A 27,465-nucleotide genomic window follows, 5' to 3' on the forward strand; every position below is an offset into this window, starting at 1 on the left:
GTCTAATAAACGACGCACATGAAGTCACATTCCAATGATAAGCAGAGCACGTGAAAGTTTTAGGTCCTGCACCCCCGAACCTGTCACGGATCTGATATAATGTAATGTAATGACAAATGTCAGTGAACACCGTGGACCAGCAGGCCTCTTATCTACCTCGCAGCCTCTCCTTGAGAGCCAGCCCCGGCCGCACTGCACAGACACCAATGAGCTTGGACGGTATCTCCGTGCGCATCTGGCCTCTCGTTCTCTGCACCGGCTCCGAGATTTGCTAACACACTAGTCACATTCACGGGGCGTCTTGAACTCTCTCGACATGGCAAATCATCAGCAGGCCCTGTCCCCACGGCAAAAGCAAACAAAAGCCCGTCGCCGGCAAGGAGGACACCCCGTCTCTCCGAAGGATGCCAAAGTCCCCATCCTGCCTCCTTTGCAGAACCCTGCAAATCTCCCCGATGCAGGCAGGATGAGCAAGGCGTGGGGGAGATTATGCTCTGAATGTCTTAAGAGATTAGTTACTTAAAATCCTCCACATGACTTCAGTCATCCCCGTTACAGATGACAGAGTAAAAGCCTACTTGATTAAAGCCGAATGCCTATACATTTGCAAAAGGCAAAATATGGAGAAGAAAACAGGAGTCAGATTACTGATGGGCACAGCATCAGCACCAGGACGTCAGGGGCTGCTGAATAAATCATGACAAGGAGGCACATGCAGTAATCATAGATTCACCATAAATACCGCAGCCCTCAAGGCTCTCATATTTACTTACTTTCCCCCAAAGCATAGACTGGATCCGGCCTTGTCCTCGAATGAGGCCTGTCTCTCCCCAAATTCCAAATATGGGAAATGACAGCTCTTCTGTGGCAGGGGTAAAAGTGGGAAGGCAAATGTTTGTATTACGTAATGTTTTAATTTTAAAACAAAGACTGTGTATGCCAGAGACTCTCTCTTCTGTTCGGGGCGTTTTCCAGTCCTTCTACCACTCTCCCCCAACCCAGGCCATGGCAGTCTTTTCCTCACCCCCAGAATAATTCCCCTTTAGGATAAAAGGATTACATGTGAGATCCACGAGGATCCTTTCAAAATACATTCAAGCCTAGAGGCACTTGAGGTCTCTGTGTCCTTCCTCCCTTCGAGAAGTCCGCTGAGGGTGTGTGAGGGGACAGCTATTCAGAAGAGTTGGATTCATACAAGCGTGAGACAGGAGTTACAGATGCTGTTCCTCCAGCCAGAAAGGTGCCAGGACACCCGGCTAGGGGCCACAGCCCCCGTTCCAACAGAGGGACGGAGAAAGAACCAGGCAAGGCGCTCAGATGTGATCTTGTGTTTCTGTAACGAAATAATAGAAGGCAGACGGCAAAACGGTCCACCATGCCATCTTCTGTACTAAAACATCAGAAGACATTAAGAAACTGTTCAGCACATCATTTCTAAACAGCATCATAAAGAGGGTTGCCTGGTTTCGGAATGAGCCTAGACAGAATGACTCTACCTGCACAGTCACTCCCTATAGTTTATTGGAGACGTGTCCATCTGGGAAGCAGAATTCCCAACAGACCAGCCATCCCCAAACCAACACAAAACCACCGCGGAACAAAACCGATGACGAACGCCAGAAAGGCCTCCGAGAAGGATGGCGCCCTGTCCCAGACGCTCTGCGGAGCAGCGGCCACCAGCTCTGGGGTGGAGGGGACTCCCACCAGGCACAGTTTCCAACCCCGAGTCTCAGGGAACTGGTGGAGACAGGAGAAGCGCTGGTGAAGCTGGAGAGAAGTGGATGGATGCGTGGGGAGGGTCAGCCCCAGGTCAGATGACGGCACCTGGCAAGAGCCTGGATCCCACTGAGACAACCCAACAGTTTCTGGAAAATGGGGCCGACATGGAGAGGGCCCTGAGCTGTCCCCACAGCCTCTCCTCCCAAGGCTCTACTGGGAAGCAGGGAGGCGGAGTCCTAGGTCAGGGACATAGCAACCTTCCCGCCACCACACCCCCAACATAAGGGTGCTCAGGAGAAAGCCCAGTGTGGATGTGTCTCCTGTCTGACGGCAAGTATGTGACTGCTCTAGTTCTCTTCTGTTCCGGCTTCCTAGAAATTCAGAGCTAAGAGTGAGATTCCCAGTTCCCACAGACAGACAATATCCCCCGCAGTTAATAAGGGCATTCTACATCTCCAGGACTTGGGATATTTGTGTATTTTCAAAAGAAAGAATCTGCCTTCGCTGGGCCACCCACCCCAATCTCCCCCAATCACTGGTACTCCTCTTTTAGTCATCAAGGGCCCTTTGTCACAGCGGATGGGGTATGTGTAATCACCACTGCTAAAGAGGTGACAACAAACCAGGAGGAAAAGACGTTAAGTAACAGGAAGAGAAAAGATTTTGCACCTCAGGGACAGAAAAGAGTTCCCAAATGTCAGAGTGTTTTTAATTAATCTATTTATTAAGATTAAAAAATACAGATCAGGTGACTTCTTAGAACATGTGTCATGATTATACCTTTTAATTCCTGGTACGTGAGAAAACGGAACAATGAGCTGCTTGTAGCCAGCACTCAAATATTTGCTGAATGAACAGATAAAGTCTTTTTTTTTTTTTTTAATGTTTATTTATTTTTGAGAGAAAGAGATGGCGCATGAGCAGGGGAGGGGCAGAGAGAGAGGGAGACCCAGAATCCAAAACAGGCTCCAGGCTCTGAGATGTCAGCACAGAGACCAACGTGGGGCTCGAACTCACGAATCATGAGATCATGACCTAAGCCGAAGTCAGACGCTCAACCGACTGAGCCACCCAGGCACCCCAGATAAATAGTCTTTTTAGGAAAGTGTTGCAAGTAGTTTCTAATGGAACAGTGGTCTTGGGATGGGCAGTAGGAACATCAAACCCTGCTGTTGAAGAAAAGCAGACTAGGACATGTGAACCCAATGACCATCCCTCCAAAACGGTAACTATTTTAAAAATCTGGTGTAAAGGTGAACGATCCAAGAAACCTGCATGTGCTCCCAGGGATTTAAAGACAGTCATAACCAGCGAACCTGAGAAGTAACCCAATACTTTGAAATGATAATCTTTTTACAGAAACAGCCGCTTCTGCAGGGCTAGAGGAAAAAGTGCTCTTTTAGGTTAAGGTCTTAAATGTCTGGTAGCCAGCAACCTCAGTGGCAACATTAGTCCTATTCATTCTACACGGAAGAATCACTTGGGAACTGAAAATGCAGGAAAACTGGGGCACCTGGGGGGCTCAGTCAGTTAAGCATCCGACTTCAGCTCAGGTCATGATCTCACGGTTCGCAAGTTCAAGCCCCATGTCAGGCTCTGTGCTGACAGCTCGGAGCCCGGAGCCTGCTTCCCATTTTGTGTCTCCCTCTCTCTCTGCCCCTCCCCTGCTCACACTCTGTCTCTGTCTCTGTCTCTCTCTCTCTCAAAAATAAATAAACGTTAAAAAAATTTTTTTTAAGAAAATGCAGAAAAATTTGTCCAGTTTTCCCCCTAGTTAGTCTATGAACAAATAAAGAACTTGACTGAATTAGACCCCAAACCCAATATTTATGCTTGTCCTCTTAACAAGTTTTAAATAGGCTTCATTTTCATTCAACATAATTTCAAAATTATAATGAAAACAGTCAACAAAATATGTGTATACTCAATTTGTTAAATTTATGTGCTTGGAGAAAAAAGAGTCCGAATAAACAAGTCAATTATTTTCATTAAATACATTAAAATTTAAGGGTAGTGTTTTTATTATGACTCTTGCCTTAATACACCAGGACAAAATTATTCCACGATATAGCTATTGAATGAGGCTCACTACTCCCCCACTGATTTCACAAATTACAGTTCCAACTAGCTATAAAATAACCAAATCAGTTCTGATATGGCCATAAAATTAAGCCTGAAAAAACAGTGAGGCAAATCACCCCTTTAAAATCAAGTGGTTGAACAATACGTTCTACATGATTCCATTTATGTCAGAAAAAAAAAAATCTATATTTGCGTGAGTATGCATGCATAGAAATTATAAAAAAAGACCTGGAAGAATATATATCAAACTGTCAAGAACATATATCAGACCTCAATAAGGGGCATGGGGTGGAGAGGGGAACTTTCACATTTTACTCTCTGTCTGTACCGTTTAGACTTTTTACAACAGAACTATATTCCCGTGTTACCTCTGTCAACAAATTAAAATCCAAAAAAACAAAGCAAACAAATATAATCTACCTTCTGAAATTGAAACCAATCTCTCAGGACCTTACTTTTATTCAACACGTTACCCTAAAGCACCGTATTTGCTGTTTTAAATTACGACTTCATTCAAATTAAGTCTTCAGTGACATTTAAGATTGATGGCATTGTTACATCTAAGACGTTGTGAAGTTTCTCTGCAAGTCTTTAAAAAAAAAAAAAAAAAAAAAAAAAAGAGGAGTAGGATGTCCCTGGACAGGACAGGTGTGGTTTGACCTGTAGCAATGGATACTCAACTCCAGTCTCCCGCTCCTCTTTCTACGGAAAGTCGCCCTAGCAAAGTCAATCGAGGTCACCAAAGCAACCAATTAATGGCAAACACCATCGAGGATATCCATGTCCCCTGGGGTTCTCAAAGTAACCCGTGGGGTTGTCAGAAAGCCGGCCACCTTGGACATTTCAAAACACCTAACAATGACAACACTTCCCCTATCATGGAGACACAGGGCTAAGACCGAACAGGCCAGGCCACATGGGTCCTTTGGTCATGGACTAAGCAGAGTGCCAGATTAATTCTGCTGCAGAGCTGAACTACATCACTCTATCAAGGGTGAGCAGCCATACTGGTTACCACATAGGAAAAACAGATTAATTACTACTTAATGCTGACAGACAGAGGATTTCAAATGTATGGGGCTCCCGAGGGAAGGGAAGTTCACAAAAGGGGTCCGTGAGAAGGAGGTCAGCAGCCTGCCTCATGACACATCTCTGTCACCAACACACCACAGGCAGGATCCGGTGCCCTGCGGGCAGAGACGGCGTTCTCTGAAGACACCATGAGAAAGGAGGTATGGACTGTGCTCCAGAGAATGGGAAAATGGGTATTACAAACAAAAACAGTAGCAAATACACAAAAATGACGCCAACTTAAGGCAATGCTGAACATGCTCCCAGACATCAAGGCATCATAATGGGAAAGAACACACAACTGGTATTGGATCTTTTGCCCCATTTTAAGAAAGGAAGACCTAGGGACCTGAAAGTCAAGGGGAAGACGCCACCACTAGAAGTCGGGACAGCAGTTTCTTTGAGTTCACAGTTTTGTCAGAATGTCGTTGCCCTGGTTTTTGATGGGTACATGACAGCTCGTCCTTTGGTGCAGGAACAGGTCCCCTGGACCCCCACCTCCGGCCTTCTCTCGCCAGTGGTCCTCCAGGTACCCACTTACAGCTCTCTGGTATCTTCCTTCTGTCTCAGGCCCAAATATCCACACTTCATGCCCACCGCTCCAATTCTTACCAGCCAGCGCACTGACATTCAGGCTCCTCCACCCCCTTGAGAAGCCTTCTCAAAGCAGCCCGATGTGCCCAGGGTGTCCTTCACCCCACAATTCTGCCAGGACCTCGCTCTCCCATTACTTAAGAAATGTCTAACATTCCAGCTTTTCCAGAAAGCCTTTCCAGACTGACCACTCATAAGCTACTCCAGCCTCAATCTCCCTCCTGGACAGAGTTTCCTCACTACTCCTGCTGAGCTGAAAACAAGAACAAACTTGCCTGGCTCCTCCCTCCCCAAAGGACACCTGTCTTCCATCCTCAGAGAGCACAGACTATCAACGTCTTCCTCTCCATTTGCAAAGTGATTTACCATTTGTTTTACGGCTGGCCTTAGATGATCATCCCCTAGAAGACAGGGACAGGGTGGCGTTCAGCAAAGCCTGGGTCACTGGGATGACAGGGAATAGGGTATTTGGATGAATTTAATTAAAGGGTTAACAGAGGATTAGACAGAAACTTTGCTTCAACTCTCGTTATTATAAAGCCTGTTATAAAGGCTTTTGAAATACATCTGACCACTTTCCAGCCTGAGTAGAGTTAATATAATTTAATCTGTGATTTAGGATCTTACAGTGCCCTGAGGCTCATCATTCTCTTCTGCTACTATAATTATAGATGCGGAAGATGTAGAGACTGGACTGACGGTGCCCTGGAAGCCGATTTCGAGAATAAATCCTCGCTACCGCATCTTGTGAACTCGGCCTTTGGGAAAGTGGAGTTCAAAATAATAGAAACAAAATCCCACTTAATTGGAGGTTCCAGTTAAGGCAGGTCCATCGCCACGGTCTTTGTTAAGTCCCCACCACTGTGGCCCACAATTAGCCACTTAATAAAGCATTCCTGATGAAGGAATTTGGCAACATGTGATTTTCTACAAATGTAAGCTTGATTTTGACGCAACCACTCATTTCTTTGAAAATCAAGGGGCATTCACACACAGGTGTCCTAAATTTCTTAAATTAAAACCAACCCTTCACGAAGAGTTAGCTGTGCTCACTTCCAAGCCGCAAAGAAACAGGTGTCCAATCATAGCAAATGAGGAGCTCCCAAAGGAACCTCAAAATATTATCAAGGAGCCATAACAGAGGAGGCACAAAGCCGGGGACCACGGGAAGGCCAGCAGTGAAGCCACTTCATTCAGTTTCTAGGTCGGTGGCTCCACCGAAGTGGTCTGCCTGGGCCCTTAGGGGCTCAGTCTAAGCCCAAATCCCAAACGCATTACAGTCGAAGCCAGTTCTCCGTGTCCTCACCATCCCAGATGAACTGGACCCTGAAGACCCCTGACAGTCATTTCTCTGAACCCTAAAGGGCCACTCTACCACCATTATGACCACAGACTCCTCAGCACCATCAGGACTCTACTGGGAATAGAACGCTCCCCGCGTGGAAACCCTGCCCATTTCTGAAAGCCAATAAAGTCCTCTCACACGGCATCTTCCCAGCAACCGCTGCCTACCCTGAACTTTACTTTGAACTTCACAGGGCTCTGTGAACGGAAGTCAGGAGGTATGTGAACTTGAAGAAAAAAAAAAATGACAGCTTTATTTGCAGCTAACCTCTAAGTGAATGCGAACTGTTTGATTACGAATGTAGGCAACCACCATGGCGATGTCTCCAGGACCTGTGATTCTGTCACAACGCAAGTCACACATGCCTTCAGATCACCTCACAGTTGACACAGATGCCTCAACACACCGTTTTCATTCTTCACTGTGCCATAATTACGGTAATTGTTAGAACTGCTGTTTGAGCTAGTTATTTAATGTGCTCCTAAGAAGCGTATTGCTATGATCCTAAATTTGTTTAATGTTTTGATGACTGTATTTCAATAGAACTCATTTCCTCTGTTAGTTGATGTATTTTTATTTATGAATTTCAAAGTGTTACCCAAAGAAAGGGTCCATAGGCTTTTCCAGACCGCTCAAAGGACCCAGGGACACAAAAAAGGTTAAGAACCCCTGTTGGGTGGTATAAAAGCACAGGCCCTGTAGCCAATCTCTAGCTCTTGTCCTTTGAGCAAAATGATTTTAATTCCCTGAACCTTGAGTTTCCTTATCATGATCAAAGGAGCCGACACAGAAACCATTTATTCAACCAAAAAATCAACTCAATGCCTACTTTGTGCCAGTACGCGCAGAAGGCCGAGTTCTGGGGCTACAGCAGTGAACACGCCAGAGATGGTCCTTAATACAGAAGGGCTTGCTCTGTGAAGGGTTGAACGGTGACTGGCACATGAGCATTCTATAAACGCTGCCGAACAGGACTATTGCTAAAACCACAACACTGCCTGCGTAATCATATGCTGATTTATGTTGCTTCCCGAGTAACAACTCTTGGCTCATCTGGCTCAGGCCCTCCCGATAAGGCTTCTTAGAGGCCAGGGGCTGGGCCTGGGTACTCACAGAGGGGCAGCGGGTGACGTGGAAGGGCACAGGGTTTGAACCAAATGATCTTGGCTTCAAAACCCCGTGCTGCCGCTTACTAGCGCTGCCACTCTGCCGGCAGCCCATAGCCGTCCCTCCAAAATTGGCTCTCTCCTTCCCCGGCAGTAACACAACCCTGTTTTTAGCTGTACGCTCGGAATGAAGGATGGTATTTCCCAGCCTACCTGGCAGTCACATACGGTCACGTACTCGAGTTCTAGCCGATGGGGATAGAAGCAGAAAAAGAGATGTGTGCAACTTTCAGGAAGTGTTCTTAAATTGGGAGGTCTTGCCCTTCACCATTCCTTCTCCTCCTCCCCGATGGCTAGGGCCAGCACAGCCTTCTTGGACCATGCCATGACCTTGGGAATGGAGGCATGCACATGGAACAAGACAGAAGGGGCCTCCACACCACTGCGGAGCACCGTATGGAACTGGGGGACAGTAGTCTACTGAAGCAAGTTCCTTAAGCTCCCTGGACCTCAGTATCTCCACCTACAAAAAGGTGACCATGTGAGACATCTACCACCGAGGCTATTCTGAGGACTTAACAAGATAGGGCTTGCTTCACAGCAAAGGCCAGAGCCAGGAGAGGCGGTACTGTTCTGCTGCTATGCAAAATGCAGGAGACCGGGGCGTCTTCACAGCCCTGGGTGCACAGAGGTGGCTTGATAATTCACACAGCTGAAAGGCATCCTGGCCCGTCTAGTCCTCCTGACAACAATTCCCTTCTCCGGTGGGGCGCCTGAGTGACTCAGTCGGTTGAGCGTCTGACCTCAGCTCAGGTTACGATCTCACAGTTCGTGAGTTCGAGCCCTGCATCCAGCTGGCTGCTGTCATCTGTCAGCTCACAGCCCGCTTCAGATCCTCTGTCCCCCTCTCTCTCTGCCCCTCCCCGCCCCCCAAAAAAGAATTCCCCTCCCCAGCACCCTTGTTAAATGGTCCCCAGGAAAGGGAAGTGCACCACCCCTGGGACAGCTGGTGGGGATGCTGTTTGTTCATCCATAAATCACCATCGTCAGAGCTCTTCCCCCTACTGCCCCACACTGCCTCGCTTCTCCCTTCTGCCTTTGATCACGAGTCCTGCCCCAGAGCTCACACTCATCAGAACATCAAAGTACCTTTCGATCTCTTTCGGAAGAACCCTCTGGCCTCTACCCAAAGAAGCCTTCCCTAACTGACTGGGAGGTAGGTGATCACTGCCTCAGTCCCATCCTATTCAAGGGAGAGGCTGCCCAAACTCTAAAATGAAATTCTCTCCCACTGAAGGAGAACCCATACGGCCACTAGCCAGCCACGGACTCTCCTGTGTTGATCCAGAGATGTTCCAAGCTCCTACATTTCTCCTTGCTAACACTTTTAAAGCTCTTTCATCTTGTCTGCAACATCAGCATTGGTCTAGGAGGGCATCACTACTCATGGTTATGCAAAGCCGAAATCTGCTTCATGTGCCTGAAGCTTATATTCATCTTTCCTGATTGTCCCCTTCCTGTTATTGCAAACACAAATCCTTTTCGGTCTCTCCCACGTGGCTGTCATCTTTCCATGTCACTGTCACTCATGCAGGCTGCTGCCAGGCACAGCCACAGCCTCATTCTCTCCTTTCCACATGCATGCTCCTACTCTCTCCCCTCATCTTCTGCCCCTGTCTCCACCCATCAGCACTGGTGACTTTACTATCCTCATGGCTCAACCAGGCCCCGGCATAAGATGGCTTTGGAATTGGAACGAGGGTGGCCGTGGCAGTCAATGGCTCCCAAGTTGGGTGGGGCACCCCGAGCTACCAGAGAAAGAAATAAGACACAGTGGTCAAGGAGGCAGGAAGCAGTACGCATGTGGCTTCAGCAGGACAAAGACAAGGGCAGGACTCAGCACCCAGACAGGCAGAAGAGGAGGAAGCTGATCCAAATCCCAGACACTGGCAAAGGAAGGGCGCAGAAAGCACAGGCCTAACGATGTGAAGGGAGTTGCAGGCAGGTGAGAGATGGTCCTGTCCGCACCCTCACGTACTGTCATAGGGTGTTCTGCCTCGAAGTGCCGTTTCTGGAGGCTGGCGGCACCCATGTCAGTGCCAGAGGACTCAAGCCTTATCCTACTTTTTACAAACAAAATTCTATTCCAGAATGTGTGTGTGACCCACAGGAGCATAAAACCTCAGGATTCTGTGCTCTTTGAAATTACACATTAATTTACGTTACACAGCAAGAATGCTGACGCATGAATCAGCCCACACCAGACCACAAGCGGGAAGTACGACCCCCAACCTGGGTTCTGTTCCCTCCCAACACCTCCTGCTCTCCAAGGTTAACAGCAGTGGAGTAGCAAGACCCCCTCCTGGCCATGCTGAGAGTCGCAGGGGAAGGGGAGAAGATGAGACTCCCCCGGAGGGGTGTGTGCAAAAACACCAGGCACGAAACCTTCCCACCCTCACCCACGTCTGGTCATCTGCCATTGCTCCCCTTCAAGGCCACCTTGACATTCATTTCCTGGCCCACGACACCTGTTTATTCACGAAGCTGGGAGTGGAGGGAAGATAACAGTGTGCCCAAGCTCCACTCCAGAGTCGCCCAGAGGGCAAACAGCAGGTGGGGGGGGGGGGGCCCGCAGGAGGCCATACATTTCTAGAGCAGCCAGGAGAAACAAAAGGCACAAAAGTCACAGTTCCCTGTTTTGCCTTTGGCGGTTCCTCCTCCAGCCCCGGTCCCACCCTTCCACCCAACCCTCTTTCCCACCTTAGCCATCCAACCCCGCAGGGCTTTCCTTGTTTGTCCTCGTGAATCCACATGAATCACTAATTACTGATTTAAACCCAGACACTAAGTGAATGACAAATACAGTATAACAAATACCACTAGGCTATTTAGGACTGGCGAACCCAGAGCTACCTGCCTTAACTCTGCCTGAACAGACAGGAGACACGGGACACTGGATCCTAACCCCCACCGGGGCAGAACACTGACTAAATTGCCGCCAGACCGGCGTCTGTGTGTGTGCTAGGGCGGGGAGGGCTGGCTCTAATGAACTCACACGCTGCTTCTTTCACTTGGAATTACCTAGGGGAGCAGAGAGCTGGACATCGAGATTTTCAAAAAGCTCCCCCAGTGATTCCAACATGCGCCTAAGTTTGAGAACCACCAACTGAACGTTTGTTAGGTGTTCCAGACGTGTTTCAAAGCAGTCGAGATATTTAGGACACCTTATAGCCTTGAACTGGCAAGACAGGCCTTGGAGGTATCATCCCATTTTAGAGATTTGCATGGCAATCGTGATGAGACTGAGATTCTAATCAAGTTCTCTAACTCCAAAATCCGTTCTTTCCGCCCAACTGTGAACTCTTGCATGGGTAGAGACAATGCGTGAGAGCTATCTCCACTGCCGGCAGCTCAGGCATAAACTCCGTAAATGCAAAATATCTAGATTTGGAGATGCAAACACCAGAGGCAGGTGTGATGCCCTCTTCCAAACACAAGGGACAGAACCATACAGAGAGATCAGAGGGTGTGCTCGTGTGCGAGGTCTGAGGAGACAGACGGAGGGTGCGTGAGATCCCGGCGTGGGAGTTTATCCTAGACTCGAGATGTGTCCTCTAATGCCACACTTAAGATGGTGCTCATCGGCATGGAGAGCGTGGGCAAAGGAGGGGGGACCTCTGCAATGAGGAGGGAATCCCCAAGAGAGGTGACAAGGGTTCATCGTCCTGCCCTAGGCGTTGTGGCCTTCTGCAGCAGGCCCCCTCACCAATCCGAACACACCCCCTCCCAAGCAGCTTTCCACTCCTCGGGTCTCTCTTCCTGCCAGAACTATGGTCTGAGGCTCCTTGCTGAGGGGACATAAGACAGGTACCCCCACACATTTAGTCTCCAGACCGCTTGGGCAGGGCAACGCATCCCTTCACCACCCTACTCCACTCATGCCTACTTCCTCCTCCAAAAAAAACCCCAAAAACAACAAAACACACAAACAAAAACACCATCTTTACACCAAACCAACTTTCCCCACCGTAAGAATAACGTGCCCACTCCAAATTAGGAACTGATGTGGACCAACACAGAAGGGAAGACAGTGAAGTTTATGACACTACAAGAAGCCAACCCATGAGCCACACGGAGTCCCTAAACCACCAACTGGCAGATGGGGGCAATCTCATCACAGGGCCCGGGACAGACATCTCAAGGACAGCAGATGTTCCTTCTTAAAGACAACCGGCAACATCCCATCGTTCCTCCTGGTTCCTCTTTCGACCTGTGACACACACCGGCTGCATCGTGGTGTCCCCCAAAGCCAAGTGTTGATGGGAAAGAACCACAAGGAATTACAGGAACCAACGGCAGGTTAAACTTTCACATCGATCGCACTGATAAGCGGAGACACTTACCCAGCACAGCCAGACAACTGAGCACTGGAAAAAAGCACTTCATGTCGGCAGCGGAGAAGAGACACCACACAGGACGCTTCCTCTTCTCTCTGCACTTAATCTCTCATTTCTGGCAATCCACTTATAGCTCCAGAGGGCAGTTTTGGAAACAGAACTTAACTCAAAAAATGAGAAGAGGTTAAAGAGAAGAGATCATCGGCAAGATGGGGGGCAGGGGGGAAGGGCGGCCAGTGGCTTGTGTTAAACTACCCTATGCTAAAGGAAGGGTCCAGAACAATTCTGAAGGCCCTCTAGGCTTCTGTCACATCCTGTGCCTTAGCGGTTTCCACTGGAATTGTAGATTGCAGTGAACTAATCCTCGAGGAAAAGGGAAAAAAGAGTCTGAGAAAATCCTTTCATCCGCTGATTATACAGGAATGTCCTTGGCTTCCCAGTGAAGGTGTCTGTAAGCTCCCTCATTCGGATTCCCCAAAGGGAAGACGGTAGGTCTTGTCAAAACCTTTGACAGCTAAATCGCCCGGGAACAGCACGGACTGTTTGGGTTTCTTCATCCAAAAGTCCGTCTCCATCCATGACGGTAGGTCACGGGGCCGCCACCTGCCCCAGACCTTCCCAGAACAAACGAAGCAAGTTGGCGTTCGGCGGCGCCAAAGCGAAGCCGGTCCCACAATGCCAGCCGATTTCTGAAAGAAACACAAGACAGATGTAGCCAAGGCGCACACAAGCGCCGCAAAACCGACAGGGGCCGAGCGCCGGGCTGCTCCGGACGCCCGGGTCCCGTTCCTGGACCAGGACCGTCCACCCGTGCATTCTGACCTTGGGCAAGTCGCTCCACTGGCCCCCGCCTCAGTTTCCCCGCCCGGAGCCGGGCAATTGCGGGAAGCCTGCTGGTTCCTGCAATACTTTGCCCACACGGCTCACTCCAGGGCACTCCCTTCGCCTCCCGCCGAGCCCGGCGCCGCCGGGAGCCCCACCCTCCGCGGGGCACCTCGGGAGGGGGCTCGACGTGGGGCCGCCACTCCCGCTTCCACCTCCGGCCCCCGCCCCAAACGTGGGAGCTCCGCGCGCGCCGCGTCCCAGGTGGCCCCGCTATTGTTTTACCTTCCCGGCTGTTTATTTTTCGCTGGTTGGAAAGAAAAGAGACGGAGGGCGAAGCGAGCGGGGGCTGCGCTTTCCGCTGCCGGGGCGCGCTCGTGGCCAGGCCAGGGGAGGGTCTGGGGCCCGACCCCGGAGCGAAGCCGGCCCCGCGCCCGCCACCGCCCTCCCCGCCCCCTGCCCCGGGCTCCCGGCTGCCCGCGCCGCCGCCCCTTCGCGCGCAGCCCGCGCCCCCACCGGATACTGACCTCGCCCCCGGCCCTCTCCCTCCGCGCGTCCGTCCGGCGGCCGGCTGTCCGGGCGCACGCCTCTGGGGACGCGCCGCCTCCTCCCTCTCCCCCCGCAGCCGCACCGGCAGCCGCGCTCCGGCCCCTCCCGAATCCCCGCCCCCCGGCCCGGCCCGCAGCACCCGGGCGAGCCGCGCGCGGGGCGGGGGCGGGGGCTTGGGCAAGAGGCGCCGCCCCCGGGCCCGCCCCTTCCCCCGCCCGCGGAGAAGGGGCTGGCCAGGGGCCTGGCGGGGCGCTCGTGGGCTGGTGCTCCCGCCCAGGCGCACCTGCCCGGGGAGGGGGGCGGGGGGCACCCCAGGACTGGGCACAGGGGGCGTGTGTGAGCCGGGCAGCTCCCAAAGTTAATCGGCGGTTCACACGCAGGCTGCCGGGCCGCCGGCGGGAAGCACAGGCCCTTCCCAAAGCCCCGCAAAGGACCCGCGAGCCGTGAAGCGGGCGTCTAGCGAGCACGTCCTCTCTCCGGGAAACAAAAACAAAGCCCTTGTCAGGAGTCTTGAATCTGTGCTTGCGGTGGAGGCCCATATTGTGCTTTATTCAATGGCAGAACTTCCTGGAAGTTGTGGCCGAACTGAACTCGGCACAGCCCGGGTTCTAACCCCGGTTCTCCCACATCCTCGCTGCTGACTTTGGTCGAGTTACTTAACTTCTCCGTGCCTTAGTTTCTCCGTCTGCTGTTACAATGGGGAAATAGCCCTTCCCTACTGAATAGGGTTCTGTGAGACGTCCACGGTACACTTGTAAGAACACTTAGAGTGGAGCCTGCCCCGTCTTAAGCACTCAGTAAATGCAAGATATAATTATTTTATGAGGCACAGCCCTATCAAACGAGTGCATTTTCATCCATTCAATACTTAATGAACACACACGCATGCTGGGTAAAAACGGTCAAAAGGCAACCGAGGTCAAATAAGACAGTCCTGTCCTCCTGGAGCTTGATCTGGTGGGGAGACAATAAAACAGGTATGGCAAGAGAAGAACAGAGTGTTGAGGAAGCATGAGCCAGGACCTGACCCTGTGTTGGGGGGTTGGGACATCAAGAGGAGGGAATTTGGTCAGACCAGGTCAGGTGTCAGGAAGGCTTCTCGGAGGAAGTGAAAATGGAGGTAGAACCCAAAAGAGCAGAGGAGGCACAAAGGAAGGGGGCAGGGGAGGAGTCACTGAGTCCAGACCCTGAATCAGTATCCTCTAAGACTAGAGGGAAGACAGAGTAGTTCAGTTAGAGGACCAGAAATCTCTGTTAGGCACAAACTAGGCTGTTAGAAAGTGGCAAGGAACTGCAGAGATGAAATCTGGGGCCAGAACCTGGAGGGCTGTGTATGATGCGTTAAAAGATTTGAACTTTAGCCCAGGGCCATGGTGAGCCCCTGAAGGTTCGGAGCAAGGCAGTACCGTTGTTAGATGTACATTTTAGAAAGACCACTCTGGGGCACCCGGGTGGTTCAGTCTATTAAGCATCCGACTTCTGCTCAGGTCATGATCTCATGGCTGGTGAGTTCGAGTCCCACATCAGGTTCTGTGCTGACAGCTTGGAGCCTAGAGCCTGCTTTGGATTCTGTGTCTCCCTCTCTCTCTGTCTCTCTGTCTCTCTCTCTCTCAAAAATGAACATTTTTTAAAAATTTAGAAAAACCACTCTGGCCCAGACATGAAGGGTGGATGGGAGAGGACTTCTACATGAGGTTAGTGGGTATTGATGAAAATCCAGACAAGAGATGATGGTGACCAGGACCCCAGAAGTAGCAACAGGGAGGCAGAGGAATGAGCAGGTCCCCTTGATGTCAGGATGTAGGCCCTATGGAATGCCAGGCTGAATGCCAGGAGGAATGGGGCAGAATAACCAGCTTGGCCTCAAGAACAGAGATCAAGATACATAAGACTGGATGTACTGAGTTTGAAATGCCAAAGAGTCATGCAAGAAGTGAAGATGTCCAAAAAACAACTGGGGGTGTGGAGAGTGGAGTTCAGAACTCAGAAGAGGTTTGGAAGATGTTTTTCACCCTATTGGACTGTATGATAATGAAGGGGTTTTGTGAAGGAATACACTGTAACCCACTGATTAAAAAAAAAAAAAGTTAGTTACCCCCTCCCCCCACTGTGTAAGGCAATGAAGAACATGCTATTGGGGGGTGAAAAAGTAACTAAGGGGTCTTATTTGCCCTCAACTCTCTTCCTAGACTATAAACTTCTTGCAGGCAGGACTGCACTTTAATTATCCTTTATCCCAAACAACTCTTGGCATTGTGGTCTGCATGTAGTAATTGCACTATAAATACTTGGATTGAATAGAATAGAATTGAATTGAATATTAATCACATGTGCCAAGTGTTATATGGAAGATCTCCTCTTGTGTGTTCAATATTACCTCTTTCCCTCAAGACAACCCTGACTCTGGCAACTCTCGCTTCTCCTTATCTGCTAGACTCTTTCATTTATTAATTGAGCATATACTATGTGCCAAGAAAGTCTCTGCTCTCGTGGCACTCACACTTTGGTGGGAAACACAAACAATGAAACAAATAAATATATAAGAGAACATGACATGTGTTCTTAAGAAAAGCTGGAGAAGGTAATCACGTGTGTGTGTGTGTGTGTGTGTGTGTGTGTGTGGTGTGGGGAGGAGGATTCTGTTCTAGGTGAGTGACCAGGGAAGGCCAGATACTTGATTAGAAGGAGTGAGTGAGCTTTGGAAATTTCTGGAAGAAGAGAGCTCTGAGCCAAATCCTGTAGGACCTTACGGGCCAGCGGGCAGTTTGGATCCCTCTGTTTACAAGAGCCTCCACTGGAAAGGAGGCTCTTGTAGTTGTGCAGGTGAGAGAAGACCGTGGCCAGGGCTAGGGTGGTAATGATATGGGTGGTGAGATAGGGGTGGAGTCTGGAAGCATTTTGAAAATACATTCAGTGGGATGTTCTGGAGACTTGGATACGAAGGGGGAAAGAAAGAGGAGTGTCAAGGGATCTGCACGATCTACCTCAGCCTGTGCTGGTCTCTGACCCCACCAAAGTGCCCTACCCCTTCTCCAAAACCACACTTCCTGAGCATTCAGTCCCCTGAGCCACTTCCTCTGTCCTTGAACCCTGTACTCAATTATCCCTTCTTGTTCTTTCCTCCTCCATCTACCCCCACCTCCTACCACCTAGACCCCTTGCGTCTTTTTTGGATGGTCTGTCAATCCTTGACTTCCATCACCACACCAGGTATGTTATGGCTGGTTCCATGCATAGTATCTAATTTCCACACCGATGGGCCATCTAAGATATTCAAAGGGCTGTGCTAACTACAGGGCAGGGAGAGTAGAGTAGAGGCGTACCTCATTTTATTGCGTTTTACTTCATTGCGTTCCACAGACACTGCATTTTTTTACAAAATGAAGGTCTGTGGTAACCCTGCTTGGAGCAAATCTATCGGTGCCATTTCACCAACAGCATTTATTTACTTGGTGTCTCTGTGTCACATCCTGGTAATTCTCACGATATTTCAAACTTTTTCATTTTTATTCTATTGGTTATAGCGAGCTGTGATTAGTGTTGATGATTGGCTTTCAAAGCTCGGATGACGGTTAGCATTTTTCAGCAGTAAAGTATTTTTAATTAAGGCAAGTCCATTATTTTTTAGACATCATGCAATTGCATGCTTAATAGACAACAGTAGAGTGCAAATATAACTTTTATACGCACGGGGAAACCAAAACATTCCGTTTGAGTCACTTTTTGGCACAGTGGTCTGGAACCTAACGTGTAATATCTCCGAGGCACACCTGTGCAGTGAAAAAATGTCTCTGCCCTGCAGACGTAGAAACCATTAAAAGAAGTGCTGATCAGGAAACCATCTACAGACAAAGAAAGAGTCTTTTTTTTCTTTCTTTCTTTTTTTTTTTCTTAGGTTTACTTATTTTGAGAGAGAAAGAGTGCACGCAGGGGAGGGGCAGAGAGAGAGAATCTCAAGCAGGATCTCCGTTATCAGCACAGAGCCTCACTCGGGGCTCTATCTCAGGAACCATGAGATCACGCCCTGAGCTGAAATCAAGAGACCCTCAACTAGCTGAGCCACCCAAATGCCGCAGACAGAGAAAGAGCCCGAAGGGAAGGAAAAGCATCAAAGGAGAGTGAGGGAGAGAAGTCCCCAGTCAGCAAATGGGGCTGGTGCCCAGGCTGAACATTAGCAGCTTGCTTCAAAACAACTTACATTGGAATGTTGAAACCTCTCCTGAATTGGCCCGGAATCAAGTGGATATTTCGGACATTTTGCATGACTCCTTAATCTTCTCCCCCAGGGAGTTCAGTGCAGAAGCCTGCAGAAGCCAGGACCAAAGGTCCAGCGTTGCCTGATTTTCTGACTCTTCAAGAAAAGCAGGAGATCCAGAAGGAGACCCAGGTTTTCATGGAATTTCTCCTAATTGTATCTACTGGAAGCTAGTGTTTAAAAATAAACACTGGAGGGGGAAACAACAACACAGAATTTGCAGAGAAGATACGGTCAAGTGCTTCTATCAGTTTGAGGGCTCTGGACCCACTATAGCTGTCATCAAAAGGCTAATATAAAACCACAAGTGGCATCAAGTTATGTGTTTTTTTTTTTAAATTAGTGGGAAAAAAAGGCATTAGCCGACTTCTCTTTTGTCAACTGAAAAAAAGTTGAGGGCAAGGCATTTTGCCTAAAGATAGCCTGACACTTCATGCTCACAAGTACTGGTGTTAATTGCTCTTAATGCACTCAAAATGCCAAATGGAAAGAGCAAAGCCGCCTTACCCAACAAAACAGCAAAGTCAGAGCTAAAAGTGCCGCTAAACAATTCTCTTGATAGCAACCTTTCTTCTTGGTGATTACGCTCCTACACGGGCGAGGATCCCCAGAGCTGAAGACTAGGAAAAGAGCTTACACAGGATACCATCTGTCTTAAATATCTATACATATATATATATATATATATATATATATATATATATATATAAAGAGAGAGAGAGTTGATTATTGTATCTTGAGATCAAGGTAGCAAGGGAGCAGAATAGACCCCTAAGGCTTTCCCCACACGTGGTGCTCAGAACCTAGGTGTGCCATATGGTGTCAGTGAAGGGTCTGGATTTGCCCCCATGGAACTCTGAACACTGGCGTATCCCTGGGGGGGAGGGAAGAGTCTACTGAGCTAACGCTCTCCCTCCTCCACAAAGTCCCAGAGTTGTGCTCGCTGATTCTCGGGGCTGACAGAACGGCGACACTGGAGAAGGATGCCAGATCTGAGCTACTGACACGACACTTAACTCTGGTCAAGTTACTCCACCGCTCGCCTCGGTTCCTTGTTTATGAAAGGGGAAAACAATAGCATGTGCCCTTGGAGGGAGCTTGCAAGGATTAAATGAGCTGATGTAGGCACTTTGCCTGTATCAGTTCTTCCTGTAAGAACTTAGCAAAATGCCTGGTGCTAGTTCTGCATGCTCACTGGCTATTATTTTGGATGAATATGAACTTCACATAGTATAAGAAGAAAGGAACCGGGGCGCCTGGGTGGCTCAATCAGTTAAGCGGCCGACTTCGGCTCAGGTCATGATCTCAAGATCCGTGGGTTCGAGCCCCGCATCGGGCTCTGTGCTGACAGCTCAGAGCCTGGAGCCTGCTTCGGATTCTGTGTCTCCCTCTCTATGCCCCTCCCCCACTTGCACTCTCTCTCTCTCTCTCTCTCTCTCTCTCTCAAAAATAAATAAACATTAAAAAAAGAAGAAGAAGAAGCAAGGAACTAGGAGCCAGAAATTCTAGGTTTCACTCTTGGCTCTGCTGCTCATGGTGTCTTCTGACTCCTCTGGACCCAAGTTTCTTATTGTACAAAGTGAGGTTGGTTAGACTAATCAGAAGGTCCCAAAGTGGCTAAGCACAAATTACTCCAGAAGTATTCAAAGTACAGATTCCCACACCCTATCTGGAAGATTTGGTTTCTGAACATTGGTGTGAGACTGGACTAGATGGCTTGATTAAAAAAATTTCTCCCCATCCTCCTGGTTCTCCCTCCCGCTCTTCCTTGGAATCCTGCTCCTCCTTGGAACCCCTGGGTTGAGACACAGAGACTCACGACAACGTGGGTGCAGGCTGCTGCCTCACCTCCCCTGTTAGATGACTTTTCAGGGCTCTTCCAGTTCAAAATCGTGGGATGGATTTTCACACATTCATGATCCCATCTCTTATGTCTGAGTCCATTTCTGCTTTTGCCTGATAGGTCCCTCAACGGCACAGTCTGTCACCCCCTTTAAAAGCATGAGAAGAGCCCCCCCCTTTCCCACCAATATGCCCTTCTGAACTTAATCCTGACCATGCTCCAGAAGCTCCCCATCCTTCCCAGACCAAACCTTGAGCATTTTGTTGCTCTCCATTTTCTCTTCCAAAATCCCAACAAATCCTGTTTTGTTTTGTTTTGTTTTTTGACGACAGCCTTAGAGTTGATTCTTCCTCTACTCAGCCCTGGCTCACCACCTGTGCTTTGCCTCCACGGGCTCTCTCCCGTGACTAAAGAACGGAACAACCCTGAGCATGTGTGTAGGCAAAGATTTTGAGCCCAGGCTGAAAGCCATGATGCTGTCATGTTGGAGTGACTTCTCTGAGCTAGATGGGCTGACCCCCCCATCACTCGCTCGCTCTCAGTGTCCCAGGGCGGTGGGGCTGGCTGCCAAGATTGGCTACCAGCCATGCTGTTGCCCCAGTGGAGGACTCTTAAGAATTTAGCCCGGGCCCTCTGGTGGGGAAAAAAAAAAAATGTTAGTTTGATCACAGAGCTTCTGTCCTTGCACAGGGGAAGGTGTGTCACCGCAGATCTGAGATTTCTAAGAATCCAAACAACCATGAGCCGAGAGCAGAAGAGAGCCTTCTGGATGTGAGGGCACTCTTTCTGAGACATCTGTTACCCTACTCATCGCCAGGGCTGTCTATCCTGATCTGGCTGGCGGATTGCCTCCTTCTATAAAAGAGTGCAAAGACATTGGCAAATCTCACCCAAATATATATGAGCCCAGCTGACAGTTTCCCAAAGTTCACTTGGAAGTTAATTATTTGGAACTCAGAACATATTTCCCCATAACAGTAATATAGTAAATGATGATTCTATTTCCGGGCTGACACACAAGTCTTTTTAACCCTTCACATGCTTAAAATGATACATAGTGAAGAGAAAACAAGCAGTAAACCAGCAATACACGAGGGATTAAATAATACAGAAAAATAACGCTGGAACAAGGATTGTTTTCCTTTTTTTTTTTCATCACAAATATTCAGTCAACCTAAAGCAATGATCTACACCCCGCGGTGTTGAAGAGAGCAGGCACGCTTCCTTTCCTCATGGAGTTTATATTCTATATTTATTTTCCTGTTATATTGTCTGTCTTCCTCATGGGAACGTAAGCTCCTTGTGGGCTGGTATCAGATCGGCCCTGTTCTCTAGGGTTCGCCCAATGCCTAGAATAATGCCTAGCACATGGGATGCGCGCGGTAAATATTCGATGCACGAATGAGTAAATAAATTCTAGCTGGGGAGACAGGCAGTAAACAAGTAAGCAAATAAACATACGACCAAATAGCAGATGGTGATTAAATGTCATGGAGAAAAATAAAGCAGAGAATGCAAGGATAGGGGTGGCTCTTTTCGATGGAACAGGCATAAAAGGCTTCTCTGAAGAAATGATATTGGCACACAGATCTGCATGAGGAATCGAATCATGGAAGAAATGACACAAGCAGGACATGCTTCATTTTGGTAACATCGGACCAGGAGATTTGGACCAATGTTCCCGCTGGCGACTACCATACCCGGACAAAATGTAAATAATGCCCAAAGTCATTACTAAAGCGGTGAGGAGTTACTGCGCAGAAGCTAGGAGAAAAGGAACACCATCCCTCAGAGCCACTGTTGCCCCGCGGACGTCTATGGATATGTAATAAATATCTGTAAAACTGAGCCCAGCTTCTGGTGGCCTCCCATGGTGAGGAGACACACATCAGAGCCCAGGAAGAAGGTGGGGCTTCTGAACCTGAAGCTGGGATCCTCTAAGAGCCGTGTCCTTAGGGTAACCGGGAACTGGAATCAGGTCTTAGACAGGCAACCTGGCTTCAGGTCCCCTGGACGCTATCTATCTATCTATAGCCCTTGTCTAGAACTTAGCTTAAAGTGGATCCAGACTGGGAGTAGCACTGGGTGGCTTCCAGAAGTAAATGGAAATCCTCTCAGGAGAAAACTCCGACCCCCCTAGGCCTCAGATTATTCCAAAATGAAATTTCCGGCATACAGCGGGAGGTAACTAGGAAATAAGACAATATGAGCGCGAGCCAGCAAAAACCACAGAACGCTGAAACAGGCCCACAAAATCTTGAGATATTAGAGTTGCCTGACACAGACAATGGAGCACCTGTGCTTGCTCTGTTCAAAGAAATACAAACTTGAATGCAAACTCGATGGGGCGCCTGGGTGGCTCAGTCAGCTAAGTGGCCGGCTTCCGCTTGGGTAAGGAGTTTGTGGTTCATGAGTTCGAGGTCTATGTTGGGCTCTGTGCTGAGCACTCAGAGCCTGAAGCCTGCTTCGGATTCTGTGTCTCCCTCTCTCTGCTCCTCCCTCACTTGCATTCTGTCTCCCTCTCCCTTCCTCTGTCTCTCTCTCTCTCTCTCTCATAAATAAATAAACATTAAAAAAAAATTTTTAAAGGCAAACTTGAAAATTTTGTCAGAGAAATCAAAACTGCAGAAAGATCCGGGACAAGAGCATTCCAGGAAAGTGCCAAGACCCTGAGGCAGGAACAAGCTTGGCCTGTTTGAAAGCTAGAAAGTCACTGTGGCAGGAACAGACTGAGCAAGGGAGAGCGGGGTGAAAGGTGAGTTCAGAAAAGACGGCAAAGGCCAGATCTGGAGTCTTGTGGGAATTTGGATTTTATTTCATGCATCAAGGGAAACCATTGGGAGTGGTCTAGAGGATTAAGGTGGCATGACTATTTACATTTTTTTAAATAATTTTTTAATGTCCATTTATTATTGAGAGACAGACAGAGACAGAGCATGAGCGAGGGAGGGGCAGAGACGGGGAGACACAGAATCCGAAGCAGGCTCCAGGCTCTGAGGTGTCAACCCAGAGCCTGATGCGAGGCTCGAACTCACAGACGGCGAGATCATGACCTGAGCCGAAATTGGACGCTTAACCGACTGAGCCACCCAGGTGCCCCTACTCTGTTTACATTTTTAAAAGGCCACTCTGGCTGGTGTATAGGAAATAGTCGATAGGGAAGCAAAAATAGATGCAAGGAGACCAATTAGTAGATTATGGCATAGCTCAGGTGAGAGATGATGGAGGCTTTGCCTGGGTAGATGGTGATGGAGGTCGTTAGAAGTGGGTTCAGGATGTATGTTGAAGGGAGAGCTGACCGCTCTTCCTGTTGGATTGGATGTAGGGTATAAGACAAACCAGAATAGCTCCTCACCTCAATATACTCTTCACCTGACCCCATTCTCCCCCAGACACCCACGTGGTCTCTCTTTCTCTCTCAGCAGACAATTCTTACTGGTACTTTCAGCCCAGTTCTTCCTTGCTTTCCACCTAGAGCACCAACGGCTTTTTTTGAAATGTTCTACCTGATGTCACCAAACCTTAGCCTGAACATGCCCCAACCACCGTTCATTATGTTTCCCTCGAATCTATTTTTTCCTCCTCGATTTCCTATGTCGGTTAATGACACCACTTTTCACTCAATCACAGAAGCCAGAGCCTTTGGGTTAATTTTAGACTTCTCACTTTCCACGGCCAATTGGTAACAGGAGCTGCCAAATCTATCTCCTTAACATCTTTTGAAGTTGTCTGTTCCTTTCTGCGTTCATGGCCTCTGCCCTAGCTCAGGCTTCAGCACCTCCTTCTAGACTATTGTCCTCATTGCCCACCTGCTGTCCCAGGTGATAGTCTCATCCACTGCCCATCCATTATTCTAAAGTGCATATCTCCCTAAGGTATAGATGTGACCCTTCGGGGGCTGCCAATTGCTTATGAAAGATTCAAACTCCTAGAATAGGTTATAATCATGCCTCCAACTGCCCTTGACCTTCTTCCAGCTTTTCTAGGCTCTTGATCTTTCCCACCACAATCTGGTTTTACCCATGGTTTTCTGGACATGCCTTTATATATACACTGCTATTCAGCCAGGTGCACTTGGTCTTCTTCCTAGACCCATCAACTTGGCAAACTCCCAGCCTTCTTGTGGGAGCAACTGAAGCACCAGCTTCTCTTCGAAGTGCCCCTCCTCACCTCCCCCTGCCTGCCTCCTCCCAGCATTGAGTGAATCATCCACGAAAGCTCTGTGCTTAGGATAGTCCTCCAAGGTAGTGCTTTTTCACTGATTTAGGTTATTTGTTTACGTGGATGTTCACCTAGGGAGTTTCTTGAGGCCAGAGACTGCCCCACATAACAGCATCCACCGCTCCCCGCACTATGCCTGGTGGCCAGCAGGCATTGAACTAAAACTTTATGGAATGAATGAAGGCGAGGCTAAGTGAATACCTGGTCTTATAGCTTCAAGCCCACAGAGTGGACCCCGAGGCCCTAGACTTCAGGAAGCTCCTGCAACCAGGGGATGGGGGCATTTCATGAGTTTCCTCTGGGCGATTTAGTCCCCGGTGTAGCAGACACCAAGCTGCATGTGGATAGATGGTTCATACAAACAAGTAGGAGGGCAGGTTTTTTATTTCCGCTTGTACCCGAGAGCCTTTGTTAATGATCACCCTCTAGTTCCATCCACAAAGGCCCTGGCAAGGGACATCTGCCCTCAACACCACCGCCCATCTCCCTGGGATCCCTGAGTCCCACCCCAGCACTGACCTTAGAGCCCTGGGGACCTAATCAGGGAAAGCATCTCCCCTGAGGCTTTGGATGAAGCTGACAGTGTGTCAGAGGCCACGCGTATGCCTTAAGTTCACAGCACAGAATATAATACATGGATGTCAACAGGCTTCTTTCGCTTATTATTTCTACAACATTTCCGTGACCCCCTCATCTTCTCCTCCTTTTCCTCACTTATAATTTCCTATCCATGGAAGAGGAGCAGAAAGGGAAGAAAAGAGTCAGGGAAAGAGAGGATGAGCTAAGAAGGATACTTGGGAAAGGAAAGGAATGAAGGAAGGAGCAGATGGAAAAGAAAAGAAGAAAGAAGGGAGAGGGAGGGAAGAGAGAGAAAGGAAAAGAAAGAAAGAAAGAAAGAAAGAAAAAGAAAGAAAGAAAGAAAAAGGAAGAGAGAGAGGAGAGAGAAAGAAAGAGGAAAGGGAAGGAAAGAAAAGAAAGAAGAAAGAGGGGGAAGGAAGGAAGGAAGGAAGGAAAAGAGACAGAACCTTAAATTAAGTAAGCAGGCATGTGGCTCAGAAACAGATATGAAGTCTTTCTAACTTAAGCAGCAGGGACCTCATGGCAGATATTAAAGGTTTAATTGACTAGAGAAACCAATCATAGAACAAAGCCCTTTTTCTTTGCCAGCTATCATATGATAACCCGAACACAATAGTTGTTCTTTTTCTCCAGACACTATCAACCACAGTTGTCTGTCTTGGTCCTAGACTGTTCTTTAAAAAAAAAAAATACATGCATGTATCTACCAGTCACAAGACCAAAGTAGCCTCCGTTGCAACAATGACCGACCTGTGGAGTTTCCGGCCTGGTTTTCCCAGCCCACTGCCGGTCACCAGACATCAGACGGTGGCTCCCTTTTACCCTCACCCACCACAGTCATTTCAGCCTGTGTAGTGGTGGGGGTCATGGCCATTTCTGAGCCCCGCCACAGATATGAGTGAGGCCGATTCGCCTGAGGCCCCGGGGGGAAGGGAATGAGCAAAGCTGCCTGGGAGTGGAGACCGGATGCAGTTAGATTGGTCTCAACAGTCCAGCCACTGCTGCTTAATTCAAAGGCTTGTTTTCCGTGTGGGTATCCAGTTGTTGGCACATGGGAAAAAGAAGACAGGACTACTAGCAGGGTTTGAAAAGATCATCACGAGCTGGGGGGACACGGCGGGGAAGACACCTTAGACCTCATCCTAGGGGTGCTTTCTGGGTGGTCCCGCGGTCAACTGTGGCCCCAGGGGGGGCGCTGGATGGTTCCAGACCCCACCCCCCACGCCCACCACCTCCATCTCTTGCCCGCCCCTCACTGTCTTCTCTTCCTCGCCTTCCTGTTCCTCCTCCTTCTCTTCCTTTCAAACCACACTTCCCCTGTCACTGGCTACATGACTCTGAATAATTTATTTAACCAACTAGCCTCAGTTTCCTCATCTGCAAAGTGGCGATAATAGCACCTGCTTCATATGAGGAGATATCGTAGTGCTTTTTTGCATTGGGTTGGTGTGGGGGAATACAGGGGCAATAAACTGGATGAAATCTGCAGCACGTAGTAAGTGCTCCATGAATTCAGCCACTTCACAAATATAATTAAACATCCACTAAATGCCAGGCTCTGTTCCAGGTGCTGGATGAACAAAACAAATAAAAAGGAAATCCTGCTCACAGGGAGTTAACCTTCCAGGAGGGGGAGACAGGCAACAAACAAGGAAATAATTAAAGGACAAGAGAACGTCAGGTGAGGGAAAGTGCTGAGAGAAAAATCCTGGAAGTGGGGGGAAAGCTGTGACACAGAAAGAGGAATTTCAGTCTTTTTTTATTTTTTTTTTTCAACGTTTATTTATTTTTGGGACAGAGAGAGACAGAGCATGAACGGGGGAGGGGCAGAGAGAGAGGGAGACACAGAATCGGAAACAGGCTCCAGGCTCTGAGCCATCAGCCCAGAGCCCGATGCAGGGCTCGAACTCACGGACCGCGAGATCGTGACCTGGCTGAAGTCGGACGCTTAACCGACTGCGCCACCCAGGTGCCCCGAGGGATTTCAGTCTTAAACAGAGCAGTCAGAATGTTTGAATGAAGACCCAGAGGAGGTGAAGGAGCCCAGCACGCAGATGTGCAGGGGAAGAACATTCTGGGCAGAGGGAACTGCGAGTGCAAAGGCCCTGGGCCAGCAGTGCACCAGGGACAAGTGAGAATCATGGAGGAGGCAGGGAAGGCGGGAGCTGAGGGAGGGAGGGAGAGTAGCTGGAAATGAGGTCAGAGAGGTAATGGTGCATGTGTGCAGGAGGCGAGGGTGGTAGCAGGGAGAGCAATCATGTGGGAACTTGTTGGCCATTGTAAAAACTTGGGAGACTTTTAAGGAGAGGAGTGATATAATCCGATTAAGGTTTTAACATAGTAGCTCAGGCTGATGTGTTGAAAACAGACGGTAGGGGTCAAGAGCAGCAGTAGGGAAACCAGTTAGGGGCCATTGCAATAATCCAGGTGAGAGATTGTGGTAGAAAAGGGGGAGGTGAGAAGTGGCTGGGCTCAGGATATGTTTTTTAAGGAATTGCGGACAGGATGTGATGATGGATTCAAGGCGGAGTGTGACAAGAAAGGAGTTCCGGAGCGCCTCTAAGGTTTTTGGCCTGAGCAACCGAAAGGATGGGATGGCTATTTACCGAGATGGCAAAGACCGCCGTTGGTGCAGATCGGGGTGGGGGTAGTAGATGCTATGAATCCTGTCCTGGATATTGGGAGAAATTATTACCATAACAGCACCCATGGAGCCATGGATTGGGGCTTATATACTGGGGCTTGCTTTCTTAGAACACTGCCTTGGCCATGTAAGGACCCCAGGCTGTCCTCTCTAGCTATCATACAGAGGACAGCCAAAGTGTCCTGGTCAATAGCTCCAGCTAATGGCCAGATGTGTACGAGGACACCTTAAACCATCC

The 27,465-nt window shown here is 48.9% G+C and overlaps 1 protein-coding gene across 4 annotated transcripts in view; it reads right to left on the reverse strand.

The window, feature by feature from the left end:
• IGSF3 (immunoglobulin superfamily member 3) overlaps positions 1 to 13,756 on the reverse strand; it is a 93,023-nt gene extending 79,267 nt beyond the window's left edge. For 2 of the 4 annotated variants that reach the window (XM_030327056.1, XM_030327053.1), the window contains exons 1-2: positions 13,664 to 13,756; positions 12,321 to 13,003 (exon numbers count right to left, since the gene is read on the reverse strand). In XM_030327056.1, coding sequence (XP_030182916.1) covers positions 12,321 to 12,363 — 43 coding nt within the window. In that variant the 5' untranslated portion in view covers positions 12,364 to 13,003; positions 13,664 to 13,756. Of the gene's footprint in view, positions 1 to 12,320; positions 13,004 to 13,136; positions 13,232 to 13,421; positions 13,442 to 13,663 lie in introns of those variants that run through there. The other 2 variants (XM_030327054.1, XM_030327055.1) reach the window with 2 other exon arrangements.
• Positions 13,757 to 27,465: the final 13,709 nt, after the last annotated feature.

This window comes from Lynx canadensis, chromosome C1 (assembly GCF_007474595.2).
Source record: "Lynx canadensis isolate LIC74 chromosome C1, mLynCan4.pri.v2, whole genome shotgun sequence".
Classification (NCBI taxonomy): Eukaryota; Metazoa; Chordata; class Mammalia; order Carnivora; family Felidae; genus Lynx; species Lynx canadensis.